This window comes from Rana temporaria, chromosome 13 (assembly GCF_905171775.1).
Source record: "Rana temporaria chromosome 13, aRanTem1.1, whole genome shotgun sequence".
Classification (NCBI taxonomy): domain Eukaryota; kingdom Metazoa; phylum Chordata; class Amphibia; order Anura; family Ranidae; genus Rana; species Rana temporaria.
Window position 1 is genome coordinate 118,627,855 of NC_053501.1, and position 26,903 is coordinate 118,654,757.

At 53.9% G+C, this 26,903-nt stretch overlaps 1 protein-coding gene across 7 annotated transcripts in view; it reads right to left on the reverse strand.

Annotated features, from left to right (window-relative positions):
• The window catches only part of LOC120920410 (tropomyosin alpha-3 chain-like), a 32,817-nt gene extending 16,799 nt beyond the window's left edge, over positions 1–16,018 (reverse strand). Inside the window, exons 1-8 of one of the 7 annotated variants that reach the window (XM_040332491.1) lie at positions 15,882–15,965; positions 9,065–9,182; positions 7,472–7,542; positions 6,572–6,647; positions 4,676–4,738; positions 2,375–2,444; positions 1,969–2,047; positions 1,499–1,651 (exon numbers count right to left, since the gene is read on the reverse strand). In XM_040332491.1, the coding sequence (XP_040188425.1) occupies positions 1,648–1,651; positions 1,969–2,047; positions 2,375–2,444; positions 4,676–4,738; positions 6,572–6,647; positions 7,472–7,542; positions 9,065–9,178 (477 nt within the window). In that variant the 5' untranslated portion in view covers positions 9,179–9,182; positions 15,882–15,965 and the 3' untranslated portion in view covers positions 1,499–1,647. Of the gene's footprint in view, positions 1–1,498; positions 1,652–1,964; positions 2,048–2,374; positions 2,445–4,675; positions 4,739–6,160; positions 6,237–6,571; positions 6,648–7,471; positions 7,543–9,064; positions 9,183–15,881 lie in introns of those variants that run through there. The other 6 variants (XM_040332493.1, XM_040332492.1, XM_040332494.1 and 3 more) reach the window with 6 other exon arrangements.
• Between the last annotated feature and the right edge of the window lie 10,885 nt (positions 16,019–26,903).

Here is a 26,903-nt window from a genome sequence, read left to right on the forward strand (position 1 = left end):
GTCAGTGTATTCCGGCAGCTGCAGGCATTCAACTGCAGTCACTGGTCAGTGTATTCCGACAGCTGCAGGCATTCAACTGCAGTCACTGGTCAGTGTATTCCGACAGCGGCAGCTGCAGGCAATCAACTGCAGTCACTGGTCAGTGTATTCCGACAGCTGCAGGCATTCAACTGCAGTCACTGGTCAGTGTATTCCGACAGCGGCGGCTGCAGGCAATCAACTGCGGCAGCTGCAGGCTTTACCACTGCCACTCCAGTGTGAAAGTGTTTAAACTTAACTCGTTTACACACAAAGTCTATTCTTTTGATGTAAATGACAAAATTGTTTATTTAGACTTGAGGCTGGGTTCACACTACTACACTACTTTCATCCTACTTTGCTCTGCTACATTGGTCCTACATTTATCCTACATTGGTCCTACATCCATCCTACTTTCATGAACAGGATACTACTTTGGTCCGACTTCAATGATATTCAATGGGCCTGAAGTAGGATCAATGTAGGACCAAAAGTAGTACAGGGAGCATTTTCAAAGTCGGAACGACTTGTGTAGGACGCTACAAGACGCTCTCATAGGGAAACATTGAACACAGAGCAAAGTAGGATGAAAGTAGTGTGAACCCAGCCTAAAACAGAGTTCTGCCGATTTTTTCTTTCTTTAAAAGTCAGAAACTACAATTACCGCACCTGCTGACTTTTAAAATAAGGACACTTACCTGTCCTGGGCGCCCGCAATGTCGGTGCCCCGAAGCCGATCTCTTCCCTTGGCTCTCGTGTGCTGCCACCGCCATCTTCGGTAAGGGGGACCAGGAAGTGAAGCCTTCACTTCCTGGTTCCCTACTGCACATGCATAACTCGTGCAGCGCTATCCCACTGGTCCCTGCTGTCTTCTGGGACCTGTGTATCTCCCAGGAGACAGTGGGGGGAATGAAGGGAGTGGCGTAGATACCCGCGGGTGGCTCGGGTATCCATGCCCGGAAGTAGGAGCAAAATACCTGTATTACACAGGTATCTGCTCCCCCCTGAAAAAGGTGCCAAACATGACACCAGAGGGGGGGGGGGGGGGGGGCGTTTTTCAAAAAGCGAAAGTTCAATTTTCAAGTGGAACGTAAAGCAGAGTACCCCCCGAAAATTGAACTTTCGCCGATAAAGAATGTTCTGATACTTGGCAGACTGCCCGGATTTTACGGCTGCCGGCTTCAGCAGAGCAGAGAGAATTCTCTGCATAGAAAGATCGGGAAATACTTGGTCAAGATCGCAACGTGGAAAAAAATAAAACGCGATAACGATTTGACGTTTAATCGTGCAGCTCCAAGGAATGGAGCAGGTTGGAGTGACCTTAATTATCGTTTTGCCGGCCCTTTAACTAAAACCTGCAGAGCGGATACTGACCGCAGCAATACAAACCACACACAGACACACACAGACACCATGGGCAAAGAACGCTTCACCTTCCCAAAACAAGCGACGCCTTCACAAAAGACACTCAGTCACTCCATCGTTTATAAAAGAAAGTTCTTTTCCTATAAACAGTTTGTACAATCTCATCGCAGAATGGAGGGAGCGAATGAGACGGAGAACAGAGAGAGCGAGGAGGAGGAGGAAGAGTCCAGCAGCAGGTGGCTTGTCGGGAGGGATGAGCTGCATTCATCTACGTGAAAAAAGAAGAAAGCGATCGGTAAAGAAGCGAGATTGAAGAACTAAGAGGGAAGCATGCGGTAAGCTGGGGGGAGGGGCAATAAAAAAAAAAAAGCCACACGTGTCACACTATTAGTGGTGGTAAAAAACACGCAGAAAACTTGTCTGGGGAGGGGGGCAGACAGATGAGATCACACAAGCCTCTGCCCCGCCTTGGCACTCCGCAAAGCTGTGAAAATTTAAAAGCTGCTGGAACACACGGCGAGGTTAGTACGGCGGGCCGCGCCTGAGCACGCCCCCACCCTCGGCAAGCACACACACGGTATTTACATGGAAGTCATATCATTGAGGGCGTGGTCCAGCTCCTCACTAATCGCTTTGTACTTCAGCTTCTGGGCGTAGAGCTCATCTAAGGGGGGGGAGGGGGGGGGGACAGAGAGAAGGCGAATGAATGAGGGGTGAATTACAGGCACTGCCCTGAGAAGATGTCAGACCTCGGCCTAAAAAAGGATAAAAAAAAGCACTCGGCTCCCAACATGGTTAATAAACATTCTATGAATATCCTCTTTATTGCCGGATCTTGGCTGTGTTTCCACAGCGCGCTTTTTTTTTTTTTCCCTTGACCGCGCCAAAAACATGTAACCGGAAAATTCGCCTTTTACAAAGTCCCGTCTGATGGCAACTCTTACAATGTTAAGAGACCCTTTGGAGGGGCAAATATTTCGGGGGGGCTTACCTTCCAAATCGTCAATGGTTTTCTCAAGTTTGGCGACTGATCTCTCGGCAAATTCTGCTCTGGTCTCGGCCTGCCGGGAAAAAAAAAAAAAAATATGTAAATTTAATTATTTGTTTCATGAACTTTAAAAATTGATACAAACCAGCAACATAAAAAGCGAAAAACGCTAAACACATAGACCGATGATCGTAAGCAAGGATGAGCTCTGGCGTGTTCGCATAGAACACGTGCAGAGCCCGCCAGGAAGTGTGCACGGCGCTGCGCTAATAACAGCCAGGGAGACATTTCACGATCCCTGCAGCCGAGCATCGGGACAATGTCTCCCTGGCTGTGATTAGCACAGCGCCGTGCTCACTTCCTGACGGGCTCTGCACGTGTTCTATGCGAACACGCCGGAGCTCATCCTTAATCGTAAGACCAGCGGAAAGCGATAGGGGGGGATAAACCTAGACTCCGCCCCTAAAAAAAAAAACGGGTGGAATGTGTTCCCAAAAGGTGAACTTATCCTTTAAGAGGAGTATATATTGGGATGGGGACGGCAGGCATTCTGTAGGTTTAGGACCCATCCCAAATATGACCGTTGGGGCACACAAATGCTTTTTCCTACATCAAAGACCCGTTGCACTTATAAACCAACTTGCGCCTCGGATTCCATCCTTAAAACTGATGTTAACTCAAAGTGAAGGTGCCCCTCGCTGAACTCTCTCCACCCGGTCCCTGACACTTTACAGGGACTAGGAGTTCCCGCTCCCACTTCACAGCTAAGGAAGAATAAGAGGCAGCAAAAAGACAGTTCTGGACCCACAGACACCCTATTTTTGAGTCAGCAACTACAGTACTTGTAGCTGATTTTATGAAGAAAGGAGACGGAGAAAGAAGAAGGAGTAGAGGAAGAAAGGAGACGGAGAAAGAAGAAGGAGTAGAGGAAGAAAGGAGACGGAGAAAGAAGAAGGAGTAGAGGAAGAAAGGAGACGGAGAAAGAAGAAGGAGTAGAGGAAGAAGGAGAAAGAAGGAGTAGAGGAAGAAAGGAGAAGGAGAAAGAAGAAGGAGGAGAAGGAGAAGAGGAAGAAAGAAGGAAGAAGGAGGAAGAAGGAAGAAGAAAATAAAGATTAAAAAAAAAAAAAAAAAAAAGAAGGAGAAGGAAAAAAAAGAAAGGGACTGAAAAGAAAGAAGAGAAGAAATGGAAAAAAATAAATGAAAAAAGGAATAAAAAGAAAAACAGAGAAAGAAAAGGAAGTAAGAAGAACAAGAGAAGGAGAAAAGAGAAGAAAAAAAAAAAACGAAGAGAAAGAAGAAAAAAGGACTGAAAAGAAGAAAAGAAAGAAGAGAAGAAAAGAGGAAAAGGAAGGAAGTAGCAAAAGAAAAAAGAAAGAAAAGGAAGGAGAAAAAGAAAAAAAATAGTAAAAAGCAAAAAAAAGGAAGAGAAATGAAATCGTCTGAACACCCAGTCAGATTTCTATATGATGCTGAACTCCAGACAGATATAAAGTAATCTCCCCTACAGCAGAACCAACACTGGGAGAGGGAGGGGCATTGCCAATAGCCAATCAGGTGCGGTGCTCGTGTGTTATGGGGAAACGCTAACAGGAGCAATAGCAGAGAAATAATTCATCAGCCTGCTGCTCCTCTATCGTCCAATCACAGGCTGGTGACCAATCTATTCCTTCAGTATAGTAGAGAAGAGCCGTGTGACTGGCTCTGTGGTCCGGGAGACACGTCTCCGGACTGGCCGGACTTTAAGCGGCACCCTATATAGACCTTCACCTGTATTCAGCCTTTATTTTAAAAAGGCATCATGGGGGGGGGGGGGGGGGGCAAACTTTCTCTAAGCGGAGCTGTAACATCTGCCATCCTGTTCTCAGACAATGATTATTTTGTTTGGCTCTCTTCTGGCTCAGTCAGTCCACCGCGCCCCGCATTGTAATGGAGGGCTGGTCACTGACCGCTCACAGAACATTCCAGGAGAAAAGCCTTTGCACAACCCCGAGTGAGATCTGTTCAGGGGGTAAGGCTGTCCCAGAGACCGATCAGTTCCTTCGATCCATCTATGGACAGGCTGGTTGTATCGAAGTCGATCTATCAGCACAACCATCCTGTCAGTTTGCCCCACATAAGATCCCTCCTGCTGGTTATAGCCGACAGCAGTGATCATTGTATTGTGATGGCGAGGAGACCCCCCCCCAACTGTCAGAATACAATAGCGCTACCAACACGTGATGATAGGAAAAAGAAAAATCACATATACGATGGCCGGCCCAGCGCTGAGCAGCGGCCAAACACGGAGGCTAAAATCCAACTCACCTCTTTTAGCTTGTCTGTCAAAAGCTTAATTTCTTCCTCATATTTGTCTTCCTTTTGGGAATACTGTGGAGGGAAAAGAAAGGAGACGATGTAAACAAAAACACACTATGATGTCACAATGGTCAGGACTAAAAACACAAACCAATGAGAAACAAGTCCTTAGAAAGTTTTAAGTTGAAAGTTTAAATCAGCCTATATTCTGCCTTCCCTGGTCCCCTCTCCGCCACCCCAATCCCCCCCCCCCCCCTCACCAACATAACATCCTAAAATAAAACCTTTGCTTGATCACAGGGTCTCTGTGCTTCTCTATGTAATGCAGGACTGCGGCTGGTGGGAGGAGCCAGCAGGGTGCAGCCGTTATCACATATTTAATTTTAAACCCAGTGATGTCATCAACGCGTCTCTCTGTGCTTCTCTATATAATGCAGGAGGACCGTGGCTGGTGGGAGGGGCTAATAGCTTCCTGAACACATCACAGCACCCCCTGGCCTCAGTACTCCTCCCAAGAAGCCCGGGTGCAAGCAGTGGGAGGGGTTATGCAAATTTCAAAATGCCTTAATAGGCAGGTGTCAAGTCTGGAAGGAGTGGGCGTTTCTGTATTTGCATAGTCAACGCCCACATGTGATACTGAGCCTTTATCATTGGCTTTGTTCCTGGGGGAGGAAACTCAGATTACAAATTCTCCCCACATACAACCGGCCAATGTCTTTCTCTTTTACCCCAGGGGCGCCACCACATAAGTGAAGATTTAATAAAAGGAATAAAATACTGCATTAAGAGTGGCTACACGTTTCAGGGGAGCGGACCGCCCCTTTGTCAAGCCAGGTAAACTCTCTGCAGTATCTGGTTGTTCTACAGTGGATTCTCCTTTCTTTTTTTAATGGAGTGCTACATGGATTTTAAACCCATTCCTCAGACGGTGGCGCCCTCTTGTCTTATGTGCATTAGGGTGACCTAGGACTGGATACAACCAGATACTGCAGAGTTTTTCCTGGCTTGACAAAGAGGCTGTCTGCTCCAAAACACGTAGCCACGCCCCCTGGACACAGCGACCCTGGCGAAGAGCGGCGGTCCTGGGCAGCGCCAGCTGATGCTACCCAAATGGATACCAGAGAACTTCTCCAGCTTGACAAAGAGGCAGTCTGCTGCCCCAAAACAGGCAGTCATGCCCCCTGGACGTCCAAAGAGAGGAGGTTCTGGGCGGCGCCATCTGGTGCTACCCGGAAGTAGTTCGTCCTGCCAGCGGAGAGCTTGTGTTCCAGCCTGAGCGCGGTCCTCTCCTCCTTCGCCGGTCACCTTAATACCGGCCTCTGCGGTACCCGGTCGCTCGAAAGAGGATTCTCCTTTGGGTTATACAACACATTTCTAATGGAGTGCTACTTAACCCTTTGCTCATTACATCTACACTTAGTTGCGCCCTCTTGTGTTTCTCTTACGAACAAGCAGGAGAAAACATCCCCCCCCCGCCTTGGCTGGCACACTTACCTTCTCTGCCTGAGCCTCCAAGGACTTCAGGTTGTTGGTGACATTCTTCAGCTCCTCCTCCAGCTCCGAACATTTGCTGAGGAGCGACGGAGGGCCAAAGAGGAGGAGAAGAGGAAAGGAGAAGAAGAGGAGGAGGAGGAGAGAAGAGACACAGGAGAGATAAGAGGATACAAATCACAAGAAGAAAAAAAAAGTTGGGCGCCTCCTCACTGCCTGCGCTGTCACCATTGTTCCGATTTCAAAATGTTGGTATCTTTATCGACAACGCAGCGACACTTCCCCTCCGGAGGTTGCGACAGAGCAGGAAGTGAGGACAGACCACAGCGAGTACCGAAGGGAGGAGGAGGAGGGGACAGGACAGAGGGGAGGAGAGAAGGGAGCAGCCTGGAGAGGAGAGACCATTTTCAGTACCTTTTCGTCAGATGCATTCAAACACTTGAGGTTCTGGTCCAATAACCGGATCTGCTCCTCGTGCTCACGGACCCGGCTGGGTTAGCGGTTGCAGGATACGGATGAGTGGGGTGGGGGGCGGGGTTTGGAGAGGGGGGGGGGGGCGCGGTCGGCCACACAACACACAGGAACAAAGCCGCAGGGACAGGAACAGGAAGGACAGGAGGAAGGGCAAAAACAAAACCATCAAAATTCAAGTCATGCAAAGTGGGAGGAGTCACACAAGGCCTAAAACATGTTATGTGCAATAAAAATGTACGATTTCTTATATGCTATAACCCCGCCCCCTCCCACCACACTGGCCTATCACTACTCGCTAGCTGACGTGTGGGGTAAAAGCATTAGCCCGCACGGTGCCATCAGGGTTACGAACAGAACTGAATTTAAAAAAGTTAAATATACAATCAAGTCATTCCAAAACAATATAATAAAAAAAAAAAAAAAAAAAAAACGAATTAAAAAAATAGAAAAATAAAACTAAAATAAAAATAATAATAATAATAATAATAATAATAATAATTATTATTAAAAAAAACTAATACAAATAAATAAAAAATAAAAAAATATTAAAAAAATTAAATTAAAATTATAATAAAAAATAATAATAATCAATAATATTATATAAAATTAGTGTAAAGTACGATTTTATCAACAATGTTCTATTCTACAAAGATCAGGATCTGGCGGCAGGCTATCCCTGACCTACAAAGCTACGTGACAAATACAAATCAGCCACCAGGGGGCAGTCAGTTCCTGCCACGCCGATCTATTCAGGCCTTGTGTAACACAATCGGGGAGGGGGGGGGGGGACAAACAATGCACTGGAGGGGGGGGGGGATTGGAGGTTATTGGGATACTCACGCCTCTGCCAGCTCCGCCCTCTCCTCTGTGCGTTCCAGATCGCCCTCTATGATTACCAGTTTACGGGCCACCTGCAAGATGAGTGGAGATCATAAAAAAAAATGCAAACACAGCAGAATTCTGAGCAATGCTGCATAATAAAAAAAAAAAAGTCGGGATAGGAGGCTCTGCACTGGATAGCAATGTCAGTATAACATGTTTCAGGCACTAGCAACTGAATGGGAAACGCAACCCCGCTGGTGTGTAAATTACAAGAGCAGCTGAACAGAACTGCAAATGTTTTGGCTGACTGAACATGCAATTTTTTTTTGTAGTGCGACGTGTTCCCCACCCCTCCGGGGCTTCACCGGACACCGTCCCCCCCCCCTTCACCGGACACCTGTCTCCCCCCACCCCTCCATGGCTTCATCGACATGTCTCCTCCACCTGTGTCCCCCACCCCTCCCTGGCTTCATCGCACACCCAACATGTCCCTCCCACCCCTCCGGGGGCTTCACCGCACACCCAACGTTTCCCCTTCACCGACACCTGTGTCCCCCACCCCTCCACGTGTTCACCGACACCCGACGTGTTCTGCCCACCCCTTCACCCAACACCCGTGTCCCCCACCCCTCCATGGCTTCACCGGCACCCGACATGTCCCCCCCCACCGGACACCCGTGTCCCCCCCCCCCCCCCCCCGACATGTCCCCCCACCGGACATCCGTGTCCCTCCACCCCTCCCTGGCTGCACCACACACCCAACATGTCCCTCCCACCCCTCCGGGGCTTCACCGACAACCGTGTCCCCCACACCGGACACCCGTGTCCCCCACCCCTTGACCGGATAACCCGTGTCCCCCCACCCCTCCCTGGCTTCACCGCACACCCAACATGTCCCTCCCGCGGCTTCACCGGACAACCTATCGACCATCCGACGTGTTCCCCCACCCCTCCGGGGCTTCACCGACACCCGTGTCCCCCACCCCTCCACCTGACGTGTCCCCTCCACGTGTAACCCAGCCCCTCCATCAGACACCCGTGTCCCCCCCCACCCCTTCCTGGCTTCACCGACACCCAACGTGTCCCCCCCACCCCTCGCTGGCTTCACCGACACCCGTGTCCCCCAACCTGACGTGTCCCACCCACCCACCCCTTCACCGGACACCCAACATGCAACCCCACCCCTCCACCGGACACCCATGTTCCCCCCACCCCTCCACCGGACACCCATGTTCCCCCCACCCCTCCACGGCTTCACCAACACCCAACGTGTGTCCCCCCACCGGACACCTGTGTCCCCCCACCCCTCCCTGGCTTCACCGCACACCCAATATGTCCCTCCCACCCCTCCGGGGCTTCACCGACACCCGTGTCCCCCCCACCGCTCCCTGGCTCCACCACACACCCCAACATGTCCCTCCCACCCCTCCACGGCTTCACCGACATCCGTGTCCCCCCCTACCCTCCCTGGCTACACCGCACACCCAACCATGTCCCTCCCACCCCATGTCCCTCCCACCCCTTTCGTGCTTTAAGCACGAAAAAAAAAAAAAAAACGGCCCGGGTCTGGCTGCAGACGGGGGGGTCATCACCCAATGATTGGGTCCTCACCTCTTCATACTTCCTGTCTGCCTCTTCCGCTATGTGTTTGGCTTCCTTTAGCTGGATTTCTTGCAGTTCCATCTTCTCTTCATCTTTCAGCGCTCGGTTCTCAATGACTTTCATCCCTCTGAAAAAGAAGAAGAACACAAATACTTCAGTCAGGTCCCCGATGGCTGAAACGTACCCCCCCCCCCCTGAAATTGTTTTGATTTAAGTCCGATTTAAAAAATGAATAAAAAGTGGAAATTCAACTCCTCAATCAATACGATTTGTAATCCTCATGCTACTAGCATCAGTAAATAGATTTACTTGTTAGAGGATTGGACTGACGGCAGTGGGAACCGATGGCCCTCATTGCTACAAATGAAGCGGGAGAACGCAGGAAGAGAGGAAAGATGGGCCATCAGGGCTAAAAAATGATGGGTCCGGCTAAAGACAGGCTAACCGGGGTCTTAAACTGGCAGCCCTCCAGTTCTTGCGAAACTACAAGTCCCATGAGGCATTGCAAGGCTGACAGTTACAAGCATGACACACAGGTAGAGGCATGATGGGACTTGTAGTTCTGCAACAGCTGGAGGGTCACCAGGGACGGGGCCAGGCGGCGACAGGCCCCAGAGACGGGACCAGACCCCAGAGACGGGCCACAGAAACGGGGCCAGGCCCCAGACCCCAGAGACGGGACCGGGCCACAGAGACGGGACCGGGCCACAGACCCCAGAGACGGGCCACAGAAACGGGGCCAGGCCCCAGACCCCAGAGACGGCCACAGAAACGGGGCCAGGCCCCAGACCCCAGAGACGGCCACAGAAACGGGGCCAGGCCCCAGACCCCAGAGACGGGCCACAGAAACGGGGCCAGGCCCCAGACCCCAGAGACAGGGCCGGGCCACAGAAACGGGGCCAGGCCCCAGACCCCAGAGACAGGGCCGGGCCACAGAGACGGGACGGGACCAGGCCCCAGAAACGGGCCACAGAAACGGGGCCAGGGACCGGGCCACAGAGACGGGACCAGGCCCCAGAAACGGGCCACAGAAACGGGGCCAGGGACCGGGCCACAGAGACGGGACCGGGCCACAGAGACGGGACCGGGCCACAGAGACGGGACCAGGCCACAGAGACGGGACCAGGCCACAGAGACGGGCCACAGAGACGGGACCAGGGGCCAGGCCTCAGACCCGGGCCACAGAGACGGGACCGGGCCCCAGAGACGGGACCGGGCCCCAGAGACGGCTGCGGTAATTACTAAGGCAGCAAAACTGATCACATCACCTGTGCAAATGAATGGAAAGCCTGAAAACATGACCTGTTGGGGCGCCTTGAGGACTGGAGTTGAGAAACACTGGGCTAGAGACAGGCCAACGCTGAACTCATTCTGGAAATACAGATTGCCTGGCTGTCTGTCTGAAAACTGGGAACAAGCACACATCAGAAAAGGCGTAGTCCCGAGGTGAGCATGTATGGCAGCATTTGCAGGCTCAAAATAAAAAGCCCATGGTTGGGGGGGAGGGGTTAAATGAGCTAGACCCGGAGCCACACATCATCCACCCCACAGTAAATTCTCGATCTGTGCACATCTTTAGGTTCAGATATCCAGGCTGCACACTACGTGCCAAGATCTCCCAGCATATTAGAAAATTGTACCCAATAAAGGATTGTTTCTGGCATAAGAGAGAACCTGAGATAAATGACATGCGGCGGCGTGCCAACGGTGACCTAACATGAGACCAGAGCCAGGAGCAGCCATGACGGCGTGTCCGGGGAGGGGGAGGAATGCTGCGCAGAGCAAGTATCTTTATCCGATACATTAGCCTTGATTTTCGGTAATAAAAAGGCTGCAGTTTGGTGGAGACGCTCCGGGGCGGCACACGCAACGCGCTCAGTCACAGGTAAAAGCGCCAATTAAAAAAGCAGACAAGTCGGGATGTGTCGTAATGCAGCAACACAACTGGTTTGGCTGCAGATCAGACCACAAGCTCAGGATGACGACATCAGAAGGAGGATTTCAAAACCAGTTCTGGAGGAGCCGCCGGGCAAGAGGATTAAAGGGGTATTCCGGCTTCAATAGACGAAGAAAACCCGGCGGCACACAGATCTCAGGATCTTATCCAACCGTAACACAAGGAGAGAGAGACCAGTATAACTGCCATCTCAGAAGACGGGGGGGGGGGGGGGGGGGGGCACACTTAAAGCAAAACTTCAACCAATAATGGTGAGAATGACGTTAAGTGTGGCCCCCCAAAATGCCAACCATGGAGCCTCCACGTAGAGTGGCCCACCCCCTCCAACCACGGAGCCTCCACGTAGGAGTGGCCTACCCCCTCCAACCACGGAGCCTCCACGTAGGAGTGGCCTACCCCCTCCAACCACGGAGCCTCCACGTAGGAGTGGCCTACCCCCTCCAACCATGGAGCCTCCACGTAGGAGTGGCCTACCCCCTCCAACCATGGAGCCTCCACGTAGGACACAAGGAGCCTCCACGTAGGAGTGGCCTACCACCTCCAACCATGGAGCCTCCACGTAGGAGTGGCCTACCCCCTCCAACCATAGAGCCTCCATGTAGGACACAAGGAGCCTCCACGTAGGAGTGGCCTACCACCTCCAACCATGGAGCCTCCACGGAGGAGTGGCCTACCCCCTCCAACCATGGAGCCTCCACGGAGGAGTGGCCTACCCCCTCCAACCATGAAGCCTCCACGTAGGAGTGGCCTACCCCCTCCACCATGGAGCCTCCACGTAGGAGTGGCCTACCCCCTCCAACCATGGAGCCTCCACGTAGGAGTGGCCTACCCCCTCCAACCATGGAGCCCCCACGTAGAGTGGCCTACCCCCTCCAACCATGGAGCCCCCACGTAGAGTGGCCTACCCCCTTCAACCATGGAGCCTCCACGTAGAGTGGCCTACCCCCTCCAACCATGGAGCATCCACGTAGAGTCACAGCCACAAGCCAACCAATAAAGGGAGTGACCCCCAAGCTCAACTACAGGGACCAAGTCTGTATGGACCATCCTGGGATTTGGGGCTCCTGGGACACTTGAAGCACAGGTTCACTTTAAAGTGGGGCTCCACCCAAAAGGGGAAGCTCTGCTTGTCAGCCGCCGCCTCCCCCCCTTCACAGCCACATTTGACACCTTTTGGGAGGGGGTACCTGGTTTTGACAAGTACCCGCTCACGGCTTCTTTCACCCTCCATTCCCTCGTCAGTCCCCCCCCCCCCTTCCCCGCAGTGCACTTTGCAAACCACGCAGTAGGAAACCGGCTGCGACTAGCCGCAAGGCTTCACTGCTGGTTTGCTTAGTCAAGATGGCGGCGCCAGTACCCCATTACAGAATCGGCTCGGGTGAGGACACCGCTGGACGCCCGGACAGGCAAGTTTCCCGATACTAAACGTCAGCAGCTGTAGTACATGTAGCTCCTCTAATGAGCCTGGAGTTCCTCTAACACTCCCCCGTCACGGGTGAACGGGCAGCCAGTGATAACGGGAAACTGGACTAACCAGAACCTTCTGGGATTAGAGAATACACATACCTGCCCAGAGAACATTCCGGATCACAGATGGTGGAATCTAAACACACCAAATCCTGCTAACAATTTCCTGACTAACAGGAAACGCTGGACGGTCCGGCATATCCTGGCTGCAAGAGAGGGGGGGGGGGGAGCAATGACTGAAGACAATGTGAAAGATTGGAGCATTTTTACGACTGAAAAAGTAGTGACACCGGCGCTTTATCAATCCCTCCTCCTGGTGCGAGGGGATAGCGGCTTTCTCCCACCTAAAGAGATGACATTAAATGTAGGATTCAAGCTTAAACCCAACTAGAAAGTCCCCTCCCCCTCATATATATATAAAAATCTTTATTTTTTTTTTACATCAATTTTCAGGCCAGTCATGTGATCTCCTGTGTCAGCCAGTGGTGGCTGCAGGGGAGAGGAGAGACCGCTCTGACATCACCCGGTAAAGCCTGGAGAGGCGACGTCAGCCATAAGCGCGCATGTCCCAGCCATGGTCTGTGGGGGAGAGGAGAGCTGCAGGGGAGAGTGAAGAGCGCTCCAACATCAACTGGTAAGGCCTGGAACACCGACATCACCCATAAGCTCTCATGTCCCAGCCCTTGTGTGCAGGGGAGAGGAGAGAGCACTCTGACATTGGCTGATAAACCCTTGGGGGGGGGGACCTTACCCATAGGCCCTCATGCATCAGCCATAGTCTGTAAGGGAGAGGGCAGCTGCAGGGGAGAGTGAAGACGCTCCGACATCAACTGGTAAGGCCTGGAACACTGACATCACCCATAAGCTCTCATGTCCCAGCCCTTGTGTGCAGGGAAGAGGAGAGCTGCAGGGGAGAGTGAAGACGCTCCAACATCAACTGGTAAGGCCTGGAAATCCAACGTCACCCATGGGCTCCCATGTCCCAGCCCTTGTGTGCAGAGGAGAGAGCACTCTGACATTGGCTGATAAACCCTTGGGTGGGGGACCTCACCCATAGGCGCTCATGCATCAGCCATAGTCTGTAAGGGAGAGGGCAGCTGCAGGGGAGAGCGCTCCGTCATCAACTAGTAAGGCCTGGAAATCCGATGTCACCCATAAGCTCTCATGTCCCAGCTATTGTGTGCAGGGGAGAGGCGAGAGCACTACGACATTGGCTGATAAACTCTTGGGCGGGGAACCTCACCCATAGGCGCTCATGTCCCAGCCATAGACTGTAAGGGAGAGGAGATCTGCAGGGGAGAGGACAGCATGCTCCGACAACAGCTGGTAAAGCCTGGAGAGATGACGTCACCCATAAAAGCTCCATGTTCCAGCCATTGTGTGCAGAGGAGAGAGCGCGCCGACATTGGCTGATAAACCCTTGGGTGGGGGACCTCGCCCATAGGCGCTCATGTTCCAGCCATAGTCTGTAAAGGACAGGAGAGCTGCAGGGGAGAGCGGAGAGCACGCTCCGACTTCACCTGGTAAAGCATGGAACATCGACATCACCCATAAACTGCCATGTCTCAGCCCTTGTGTGCAGGGGAGAGGCGAGAGCGCTCCGACATCAACAGGTAAGGCCTGGAACACCGACGTCACCCATAAAGCTCCCAGCCATGGTCTGTGGGGGAGAGAGTGCGACGACATCAGCTGGTAACGCCTGGAACACTGACGTACGTCACTCATAAGCTCCCATGTCCCAGCCATTGTGCGCAGGGGAGAGGAGAGCTGCAGGGGAGAGAAGAGAGTCCTCTGACAAACCCTTGGGCGGTGACATCACCCATAGGCTCTCATGTCCCAGCCATAGTCTATAAGGTAGAGGAGAGCATTCTTCGACAAAGCCTGGAGCGGTGACGTCACCCAAGTCCCAGCCATTATGTGCAGGGGAGAGGAAAGCTGCTGCAGGGGAGAAGAGAGCACGCTCCAACAACAGCTGGTAAAGCCTGGAACACCGACATCACTCATAGGCTCCCATGTCCCAGCCATTGTGTGCAGGGGAGGGGAGAGGAAAGCTACTGCAGGGGAGGGGAGAGCACACTGACATTGGCTGATAAAGCCCTGGAGCAGCGACGTCACCCATAGGCTCTCATGTCCCAGCCAGCCTCTGTCTTTGCTCCCTCCTCTCCCCCAGACAAGAATTCTACTTTAAAAAAACGTAAGTTGCATGGAAGTTCGGAAGTCTAAACGTTTTTTTTTAGTAATTGGAAGATTTAGAAACTAATCCCGGAGTTCTGCTTTAAGGACAGTAAAGTCTGGTATTAAACTAACAACATGTAATTGGCTATTATTGGTCACGCTCCCTCCCCCACCTCCAGGATTGGAAGATATTTACCATCACAAATTTAAAATGGATTATCACTGGGCACACGCTGTCCTATCAGTCCCCTCCCCCCGCTTTACCGGTAATAAGATACAGATGGATCCTGTGACTCGGATAAATTAACGTAAATCACTTAATTTCTGACTTCTTGTACTGAATCTTTATGAAGGAGCCGCATTGTGACCAGCTGTGGCAGCCATTACCTACCGAAATGGTGTCTTCAACCTTCCCTCCAACCATGGAGACGCCACGTAGAGCGTGGTCTCCCCCCTCCAACCAGGGAGACTCCACGTAGAGGGGTCTCCCCCCTCCAACCAGGGAGACTCCACGTAGAGGGGTCTCCCCCCTCCAACCAGAGAGACTGCACATAGCGTGGTCTCCCCCCTCCAACCAGAGAGACTGCACATAGCGTGGTCTCCCCCCTCCAACCAGAGAGACTCCACGTAGAGGGGTCTCCCCCCTCCAACCAGAGAGACTCCACGTAGAGGGGTCTCCCCCCTCCAACCAGAGAGACTCCACGTAGAGGGGTCTCCCCCCTCCAACCAGAGAGACTGCACATAGCGTGGTCTCCCCGCTCCAACCAGGGAGACTCCACGTAGCGTGGTCTCCCCGCTCCAACCAGGGAGACTGCACATAGCGTGGTCTCCCCGCTCCAACCAGAGAGACTGCACGTAGCGTGGTCTCCCCGCTCCAACCAGGGAGACTCCACGTAGCGTGGTCTCCCCGCTCCAACCAGGGAGACTCCACGTAGCGTGGTCTCCCCGCTCCAACCAGGGAGACTCCACGTAGCGTGGTCTCCCCGCTCCAACCAGGGAGACTCCACGTAGCGTGGTCTCCCCGCTCCAACCAGGGAGACTCCACGTAGAGCGTGGTCTCCCCTCCAACCATGGAGACTCCACACAGAGCGGTCTCCCCCTCCAACCATGGAGACTCCACGTAGAGTGCATTCATTCCCAACCCTCAGTAGCGCAGATGCCAACATTAACCAAAACTATGCAAATAAGAAGGCGGGTTCACTAGCTGGCTCCGCCCCAGCCACTCACCTCTCGCTCTCATCTGCCGATTTCTCGGCCTCCTCCAACTTTTGCAAGGAGGTGGAAAGGCGTTCCTGGGCGCGGTCCAGCTCCTCCTCTACCAGCTGGATGCGGCGGTTGAGCGATGCCACTTCAGCTTCAGCCTGGAAGAGAGAAAAAATAATGCGGTGAGACAAATACTGGATCGAATACACCGATTGGGCAGAAGGTAGAGAAGGTTGGGTGGTTGTGGTGTTGGGTTGTCATTGGGCAGAAGGTAGAAAAGGTTGGGTGGTTGTGGTGTTGGGTTGTCATTGGGCAGAAGGTAGAGAAGGTTGGGTGGTTGTGGTGTTGGGTTGTCATTGGGTAGAAGGTAGAGAAGGTTGGGTGGTTGTGGTGTTGGTTGAAGGTAGAGAAGGTTGGGTGGTTGTGGTGTTGGGTTGTCATTGGGCAGAAGGTAGAGAAGTTTGGGTGGTTGTGGTGTTGGGTTGTCATTGGGTAGAAGGTAGAGAAGGTTGGGGTGTTGGGTTGTCATTGGGTAGAAGGTAGAGAAGGTCGGGTGGCTGTGGTGTTGGGTTGTCATTGGGTAGAAGGTAGAGAAGGTTGGGTGGTTGTCGTGTTGGGTTGTCATTGGGTAGAAGGTAGAGAAGGTCGGGTGGTTGTCGTGTTGGGTTGTCATTGGGTAGAAGGTAGAGAAGGTCGGGTGGTTGTCGTGTTGGGTTGTCATTGGGTAGAAGGTAGAGAAGGTTGGGTGGTTGTCGTGTTGGGTTGTCATTGGGTAGAAGGTAGAGAAGGTCGGGTGGTTGTGGTGTTGGGTTGTCATTGGGTAGAAGGTAGAGAAGGTCGGGTGGTTGTCGTGTTGGGTTATCATTTGGTTTTAGAGGTCAGTTAATCTATTGTTAATGGCAGCCTCACCCCATGTAGGGGTATTGGTGCCCCCACTGTCTATACCACCCCCCCTCTAAACTTGGGCCCCATATACACAAATGTACCCCTAGGGGCCCTGTTTGCCCACACAGGGTGGGTTGCCGAAGGAGAAAGGGGGAGGGGTTAGGGCCCCCGTTTTCTTGGCTGGAGGATACTGAACACACTAATTCACCCAAGTACTTCTGGTAGTGCAACGTCTTCTCATCACGCAGTGCTGATACGATCGGCCAATCATCAGGCTGTCACCGAGGGGCCGGGTTAGGCTTCTTAGCTCCATGCAAGCTCCGAAACAAAACCACTTGGAGCTTACACAGGGGACATCAATATAAAGACAGTTGGGGGAGGGGTGGTGTCTCTACTAAATAGCAATGTAAATGAATAGACCTGCAGGTCACCTTGACCCATGGATGGGCACCCGGCCCAGTGCATTGTGGGCCCCACAGCAAGCAAAGCGTGCAGAAGACTTAATAAGGGAACATCATCATCACTGCAATGCAATTAACTCATCAGAAGGGGGGGGCGGGGGAGACGTCTCTACAAATCCGATGAGCTGGGCTGGGCAGGATATTGTGGTTAAACGGTGATTTCAGATATGACTGTCAGCTCTTCGGTTTCTATTAGTGACACCGGCGTGTTGCAGATAAAATGTGATCACTCCAAGGGGAGACACAGCGGGGGCCACAACCACATCCACTGTTGGAAGTACTACAAGTCCCAGGACTGAGCCAGAGACATGATGGGATTTGTAGTTACTACTAAAGCTGGAGTGCCAAGATCGCCCTGGCACCTCTCAGGACGGCCCCTGCCATCTCTCGGGCTGACCCTGCCCCGGGGGCCTTGGCACCTCTCAGACCACCATGTTAGAATAGGTTAGCCTTAGGGCAGGGGCCGTCCTGGGGTCTAGAGGCGAGATGGGTTTGTTGGGCCTCATTCAAAAAAGGTGCTGGAGGCCCGTAAACGGGATGTTTATACAGTTTGACCCACCGTTGGGTCAGCAACCAGGGCTGTGGAGTCGGAAGATAAATGTCCCGACTCCTCAGTTTTATGTACTTCCGACTCCTCTGTATTAATATGCGAATGTATTTTATACATTCCTTGAGGGAAAGAAACGCAACCTACCACAGGACTACTGGCTGGGAAGCCAACAGTCTACTGTATTGCACAGTTTAAGCAAAAGACAAACACAATGAAAACAATCAAGTGGCTGGATAGTAGCAGCAGGCATAAACATCAGGAACAGGATCTTTACCAGTTCAAAAATACAAACCACATTATTTGGTTGTTTTAGAACAAAAACAAAGCTTATCTATAATGAACCAAAAACAAAATCTGTAAAACCTAGAAATGGTTTATATTAATCTTGAAATGTAGTTCTAGGCTTAGCAAATGCAAATCAATTCAATGTAGAGTTCTAAGGAAGAGAATTGCCTCTGCCAGATCCTCTTTCATAGAAGCTCTTAAGTCAGACTTTATTATTTTTAGGACTGACTTGGGTGGGTGGCATTGCAGTAACTATTCTGGCCACATCACTAACGATCTCTGGATAAACAAGGATGGCTTCTTCAACAGTAAGTTTTGATGAGCGGTCATACTTTTCAACTTCTTTTAGTGTTTTATAAAACTCCTGTTGGAATTTTTTTATTTGGACACTTCCTGGTTCTCTAACATGTGTTCCCTGTAAAAGCAGAACACAACACTATGGAAAGTAGAAGTATTGCCGCTCCTAATTGTGCGTTGCGTGCCATATAGTGAAGCACATGAAAAGCGCGCTTCTTCACGGTCACTTAACGTGTTCGTTTTGCGGTTACGTGAGGCACTGCATGCATTGGTCTTTATTCTTACAGTAGAGAAGTCATTAATTATAATTTTTTGTGAATTGGGACATTTAAACTTGCTTTTTTTTTTTAATTCCAATCTAAATTTAGTCGGAGTCGGTGCATTGTTTGCCGACTCCAGGTACCCAAAATTTCCCCCGACTCCTCGACTCCGACTCCACAGCCCTGTCAGCAACCTCGTCAAATCTAGGTCGGGGCCTGGCACGTCTAGGTTGACCCCTCTGACACATCTAGATTAGCCCATCCAGGTATTCTAGGTTAGTCATGTTCACTACATAGCATGGCCCCCCCAACCTACTCTACCAGGGCTGACCGAGAGGTGACAGAAGGCCCCCCCCCCCCCCCAGGCAGGGGCTGACCAAGAGGTGCCAGGGGCAATCCTAGAGTTGCCAAGGCCCCCAGGGGGGGCAGAGGCATCCCTAGACATGCCAAGGTCCCCGGGGGGGCAGGGGGAATCCTAGACATACCAGGGCCCCCAGGCAGGGGGCAATCCTAGACGTGCCAGGGGGCAATCCTAGACGTGGCAGGGGGCAATCCTAGACGTGCCAGGGCCCCCAGGCAGGGGGCAATCCTAGACGTGCCAGGGCCCCCAGGCAGGGGGCAATCCTAGACGTGCCAGGGCCCATTGGGCAGGGCTAACCTGGGCCGGAAGGGCTCACTCGATCTGGCTGTGAAGCTCTGGTGTCTACAGGTGTTGGGCCTCATTCAAAAAGGTGCCAAGGTCTGTTATCCGTGAATGGGATGTTTATACAGTTTGACCCACCATGTGTTGTGCAGGCTGCCCATGTAAGTGTATGCAGGGGGGGGGGGGGGTCGGCAAGCTCGGCATGTCTACGGCGGCCCCTGCAAAGTCTACGGCGGCCCCTGCAAAGTCTACGGCGGCCCCTGGAAAGTCTCAATCAGCTCTGGTAGAATAGGTTAGCCCAGGGGGTAGGCAACCTGGAACCCTCCAGCTGTTGCGGAACTACATTTCCCATGAGGCATTGCAAGGCTGGCAGTTACAATTACTCCCAGGGGCATGATGGGACTTGTAGTCCTGCCACACCCGGAGGGCCCCCCCCCAGGTTGCCTCCCCCTTCCCAGGTCAGCCTTGTTCACCACATACATATCCATGGTTGGAGTCCCACCCTTGCAGCCTGCACACCCCCACAGTGCAGAATATAAATGAATCCAGACAGATAAGAAGCCGGTTTTTCTGGTCTCCGGACGGCCGCATGTCATTAACCCCTCTCCTCCCCGTCGTCATCCTCCTTCCCCCCCATGGCGGAGGAACACGCCTGTCAGGAAGAGGCCTGGGATGTGCTGGGGGGGGTTAAATTCCTCCAAATTATCTCTATAGAAACCAAAAAGGAAGCTGCGGGAGGGTGTGACGAGGAGGGAGGAGGAGCAGGGAGGGAAGAGGGAGGAGCAGGAGGAGGGAGGAGGAGCAGGGAGGAGGAAGAAGGAGGAGGGAGGAGCAAGGAGGAGGGAGGGAGGACACAGGAAGTCTGATCACACCATTCTGGAACCCAACAATGAATGATCGGCTCCTCTCTTCCCTTCCCATAGAGGGGAACAACAACTCCCAGCATGCACCACCAGCAAATACTCAATTCTAATTGGATTTGGGAAGTTCGTTATTCCTCCCGCTGTTGCCACACCTCCTTTATAAGCCCCGCCCCTATACTGACAAACTAATGTGTGCAATCTACATACAATTCAGGATCGTTTTCCTACATTCGATCTTTAAAATTTGGAAATACGGTCACCAGAAAAAAAAAGAAGAAAAAGAACAAACAACACACGAACGCCACCTAAAACAGCAACATGTGGCCAAAGCAGGCAGCCCCCCCCCCCCCTCCGGTCTCCTGGTTGCCATGGCAGCCGCTGACGGGAGAACGTCGCATCGAGGTGACATCTGCGGAGGGCTGACAGGAATAAACCTGCCATGTCCCCCCCCCCTGAAGATTAAACAGAGCGTTAACCCATCTTGTGTCCCCCCCCCCTCCTTCACTACAGAGCCCCGCCCTCCAGACGCCACAACCTCCCCCGCAGAAGACGACACTTGTAGGGACTTTTCATTAAATTCCTGGGACAGGAGAGAGAGTTCCCCCCCCCCCGTGTGACTGTATAAGGAAGAAGGAGAGGAACCGGCCCGGGGCGGCAAGGCGGCATTCTACGGGAAAAGACGTGTCTGGGAGAGAGAGATCCGAACATTCGGAAAAGGGAAATCCCGGAAGATCCTGGCTGGAAGGACGGAGGAGCCGGGACCAGAAAGTCCCCAAATCTTCTACTAGACAGGATCTGGGTCTTCCTGTGATAATGAGCAGTAACTCCGCCCCCTCCAATAATAATGGACAGTGCCCCCCCCCCAATAATAATGGACAGTGACCCCCCCCCCCAATAATAAACAGTGCCCCCCCCCCAATAATAATGGACAGTGACCCCCCCCCAATAATGATCAGTGACCCCCCCCCCCAATAATAATGGACAGTGACCCCCCCCCAATAATAAACAGTGGCCCCCCCCCCAATAATAATGGACAGTGACCCCCCCCCCAATAATGATCAGTGACCCCCCCCCAATAATAATGGACAGTGACCCCCCCCCCAATAATAATGGACAGTGCCCCCCCCCCCAATAATAAACAGTGACCCCCCCCCCCCCAATAATAATGGACAGTGACCCCCCCCCAATAATGATCAGTGACCCCCCCCCCCAATAATATGGACAGTGACCCCCCCTCAAGTAATAAACAGTGCCCCCCCCCCAATAATAATGGACAGTGGACCCCCCCCCAATAATGATCAGTGGACCCCCCCCCCAATAATAATGGACAGTGACCCCCCCTCAATAATAAACAGTGCCGCCCCCCCCGAATAATAATGGACAGTGACCCCCCCCCAATAATGATCAGTGACCCCCCCCCCCAATAATAATGGACAGTGACCCCCCCTCAATAATAAACAGTGCCCCCCCCCTCCAATAATAATGGACAGTGCCCCCCCCCCCAATAATAAACAGTGCCCCCCTCCAATAATAATGGACAGTGCCCCCCCCCCAATAATGATCAGTGACCCCCCCTCAATAATAAACAGTGCCCCCCCCCCTCCAATAATAATGGACAGTGCCCCCCCCTCCAATAGATAATGACAGTGCCCCCCCCTCCAATAATAATGGACAGTGCCCCCCCCTCCAATAATAATGAACAGTGACCCCCCAATAATAATGAACAGTGACCCCCCCCCCCAATAATAATGAACAGTGCCCCCCCCCCCCCAATAATAATGAACAGTGACCCCCCCCCCCAATAATAATGAACAGTGACCCCCCCCCCCCCCCCCAATAATAATGAACAGTGCCCCCCCCCCCAATAATATTGAACAGTGGACCCCCCCCTCCAATAATAAGAACAGTGACCCCCCCCCCCCCCAATAATAATGAACAGTGACCCCCCCCTCCAATAATAATGAACAGTGACCCCCACCCTCCAATTATAATGAAAAGTGACCCCCCCTCCAAATAAGATGGAACAGTGACCCCCCCTCCTCCAAATAAATAATGACAGTGACCCCCCCCCCCCCCAATAATAATGAACAGTGACCCCCCCCCCCTCCAATAATAATGAACAGTGACCCCCCCCCCTCCAATAATAATGAACAGTGACCCCCCCCTCCAATAATAATGAACAGTGACCCCCCCCCCTCCAATAATAATGAACAGTGACCCCCCCCCCTCCAATAATAATGAACAGTGAACCCCCCCTCCAATAATAATGAACAGTGCCCCCCCCCCTCCAATAATAATAAACAGTGCCCCCCCCCTCCAATAATAATAAACAGTGACCCCCCCCCCCAATAATGATCAGTACCCCATCAATAATAATAAACAAGTGACCCCCCCCCAATAATGATCAGTGACCCCCCCCCCCCAATACCTGAATGAAAATACAAAGCGATCTATAATAAATGAGATAAGGAGATAAAGGATTCCAGGTGTGGAGATTTGTACAATCGTTACATTGTAACATCCTACAAAGCAATTCTCTGATTGGACGAGGTGGAGAGAGGCGGCGTGGTGACGTCACAATCTCCAACACATTCCATTTCTCAATCAACAAAGGATTCTCTGATTAGAGGAGGAGGCGGCGTGGGGACGTCACCCTGGCCATTTCTGAATGAATGCAAAAAAAAATCTCAGATTGGATGGAGGCGGCGCGATGACGTCATCACCTCATTTCATAATTAATGCAAGGCTTCTGATTGGACGAGATGACGTCACCACCTCATTTCTCAATGCAGAGCATTCTCCGGAATGACGAAAGCCAAGAGGGTGGCGTGATGACGTCACACGCGCTCCCACCTCTCGTTTTTGTTTTCTCAATAAACTTAGCACTATTCTCTGATTGGACAGAGGAGGAGAAGGGGCGTGGTGACGTCACACTCTGCACCTATGAACACAAAGCATTCTTTGATTGGAGGAGGGGGGGGCGGCAGCGTGGTGATGTCACTCTCCACCTTAATTTCTCAGTGAATGCAGAGCATTCTGATTGGACGAGGCGGAGAGTGACGCCCCTCCCCCCCCCATCAGAGAACGTTCTGCATTTATTGAAAGAAAAGCTCTCTCTGAACGGCGCCCTTTCTGATTGGCCGACCTCCAGTATTCAGAGTCGACAGACCAAGTGTACAAGCCCCTCCCCCTGCATCGTTTGGCCTTCAGTGGGCGGTAAAAAACGCAACCAAAGCGACATTTTTAACTGCCAGTCCGCAACAAAGCCCTGGGGGGGGCATCCCCCCCCCAGTTCAGAGGAATCTCCCCATTTCTGGTTGTCTACAGAACAGGAACCAACAGGGGGCCCCCAGAGAGCATGGGAACCAACAGGGGGCCCCCCAGAGAGAATGGGAACCAACAGGGGGCCCCCCAGAGAGAATGGGAACCAACAGGGGGCCCCAAGTCTCCCCCCCTAAAGAACGGCAAGGGGCGCCAAGTCTCTCCCGAGAACGGTAAGGCCCCCCTCCCCCCGAGAACAGGAAACAAGGGGCCCCAAGAGAACGGGAACCAACGCCCCCTCTCCCCCCCCCCGAGAACGGCAAGGGGGCGCCTGGCTCCCCCGAAAGAAGGGAACCAAGGGGGGGGGGGGCGCCCGGCTCCCCCAAAAATGGAACCAAGGGGGGCGCCCAGCTCCCCCAAAAAAATGGAACCAAGGGGGGTGGCGCCAGGCTCACCCAGGGAACCGGGCGCCAAGGCTCACACCCGAGAACAGGAACCGGGGGAGGGCGCCAAGGCTCACCCCTAGAACGGGAACCAAGGGGGGGCGCCAAGGCTCCCCCTGAGAACGGGAACCAAGGGGGGGGGCGCCAAGGCTCACCCTGAGAACGGGAACCAAGGAGGGCGCCAAGGCTCACCCCTAGAACGGGAACCAAGGGGGGGCGCCAAGGCTCACCCTGAGAACGGGAACCAGGGGGGGGGGGGGCGCCAAGGCTCACCCTGAGAACGGGAACCAAGGAGGGCGCCAAGGCTCACCCCTAGAACGGGAACCAAGGGGGGGCGCCAAGGCTCACCCTGAGAACGGGAACCAGGGGGGGGGGGCGCCAAGGCTCCACCTGAGAACGGGAACCAAGGAGGGCGCCAAGGCTCACCCTGAGAACGGGAACCAGGGGGGGGGGGGGGCGCCAAGGCTCACCCTGAGAACGGGAACCAAGGAGGGCGCCAAGGCTCACCCCTAGAACGGGAACCAAGGGGGGGGGGCGCCAAGGCTCACCCTGAGAACGGGAACCAGGGGGGGGGCGCCAAGGCTCCACCTGAGAACGGGAACCAAGGAGGGCGCCAAGGCTCACCCTGAGAACGGGAACCAGGGGGGGGGGGGGGGGGCGCCAAGGCTCACCCTGAGAACGGGAACCAAGGGGGCGCCAAGGCTCACCCTGAGAACGGGAACCAAGGGGGGGGGGGGCGCCAAGGCTCACCCTGAGAACGGGAACCAAGGAGGGCGCCAAGGCTCACCCTAGAACGGGAACCAAGGGGGGCGCCAAGGCTCACCCTGAGAACGGGAACCAGGGGGGGGCGCCAAGGCTCACCCTGAGAACGGGAACCAAGGAGGGCGCCAAGTCTCACCCCGAGAACGGGAACCAGATAGGGCGCCAAGGCTCACCCCGAGAAAGGGAACCAGATAGGGCGCCAAGGCTCACCCCGAGAAAGGGAACCAGATAGGGCGCCAAGGCTCACCCCGAGAAAGGGAACCAGATAGGGCGCCAAGGCTCACCCCGAGAAAGGGAACCAGGGGGGCGCCAAGGCTCACCCCGAGAAAGGGAACCAGATAGGGCGCCAAGGCTCACCCCGAGAAAGGGAACCAGATAGGGCGCCAAGGCTCACCCCGAGAAAGGAACCAGGGGGGCGCCAAGGCTCACCCCGAGAACGGGAACCAGATAGGGCGCCAAGGCTCACCCCGAGAAAGGGAACCAGATAGGGCGCCAAGGCTCACCCCGAGAAAGGGAACCAGATAGGGCGCCAAGGCTCACCCCGAGAAAGGGAACCAGGGGGGGCGCCAAGGCTCACCCCGAGAACGGGAACCAGGGAGGGCGCCAAGGCTCACCCCGAGAAAGGGAACCAGGGGGGGCGCCAAGGCTCACCCCGAGAAAGGGAACCAGATAGGGCGCCAAGGCTCACCCCGAGAACGGGAACCAGGGGGGGGGCGCCAAGGCTCACCCCGAGAAAGGGAACCAGATGGGGCGCCAAGGCTCACCCCGAGAAAGGGAACCAGATAGGGCGCCAAGGCTCACCCCGAGAACGGGAACCAGGGGGGGGCGCCAAGGCTCACCCCGAGAACGGGAACCAGGGGGGGGGGCGCCAAGGCTCACCCCGAGAACGGGAACCAGGGGGGGGGGCGCAAGGCTCACCCCGAGAACGGGAAACCGGGGGGGGGGCGCCAAGGCTCACCCCGAGAACGGGAACCAAGGGGGGGCGCCAAGGCTCACCCCAGAACGGGAACCAGGGGGGGGCGCCAAGGCTCCACATGAGAACGGGAACCAGGGGGGGGTGCCAAGGCTCACCCCGAGAACGGGAACCAGGGGGGGCGCCAAGGCTCACCCCGAGAACGGGAACCAGGGGGGGGTGCCAAGGCTCACCCCGAGAACGGGAACCAGGGGGGGGGTGCCAAGGCTCACCCCGAGAACGGGAACCAGGGGGGGGGGTGCCAAGGCTCACCCCGAGAACGGGAACCAGGGGGGGGTGCCAAGGCTCACCCCGAGAACGGGAACCAGGGGGGGGGGCCAAGGCCCCCCCCGAGAACGGGAACCAGGGGGGGGGTGCCAAGGCTCACCCCGAGAACGGGAACCAGGGGGGGGGGTGCCAAGGCTCACCCGAGAACGGGAACCAGGGGGGGGGGGGTGCCAAGGCTCACGCCGAGAACGGGAGAAGATTTATTCTCCGTCAGTAAATCTTCACATTAACCCCTTCCTACCCGCAACATCGCCCCTCCCCCAAGTTCCTCGGGGGGGATGTGGGAGGGATTACTGATCACATGATCCCAGCCTGCTCTGCCATTTTCGCCATCAGGAATACCGCCCCTGAGAAAAGCCAATCACTGGAGAGGACGGGAGACAGGAAGTGGCTGCAGGAGAAATCAGAAACATCCAATAATGTCCCCCCCCCCCCCCCCCCGTGAGAAAAACAACGTCTAGAGGTCTGTTCTCCTTTAATGAGCTCAGAGGAGGCGGAGCCACGCGGAGGAGAGAACACCGACCACACCCAGATCCCAGCACCCCGCCCTGAGAACACAACTACTGATCCCATCCCCCCCACATGACATCAATGAGCCAATCACATCAGTCTCTGTACAGTGTGGGTGTCATTTGTGGGGTGTGTGAATTGTGGGTCACCTCCCCCTGAAGTGTCATTTTCGGGTCACCATCCCTGTCTATTGTAGTTTTAGGGTCCCTGTTGCCTAAGATAGAATTTTCGGGGTCAGCCGCCCCTGTAGAGTGTCATTTTGGGGTGACATGCAATATTCAGGTGTGAATTGTGGGTCACCACCCCCTTGAGGTGTCATTTTGGGGGTCACCGGCCCATGTAGAGTACAGTGTGGGTGTAATGTGTCCCCCGCCCCCTGAGGAGTGAGATTTGGGGTGTCATTTTGGGGTCACCAGTCCCTTAGGTGTCATTTTGGGGGTCACTATTCCCTGTATATAGTACAAAGTGGGTGTCATTTTGGGGGTGAGGTGTGATATTCATTTTGGGTCACCATCCCCTGTCTATGTAGTTTTGGGGTCCCTGCTGCCTAAGAGAATTTTCGGGTCACCGCCCCTGTAGAGTGATT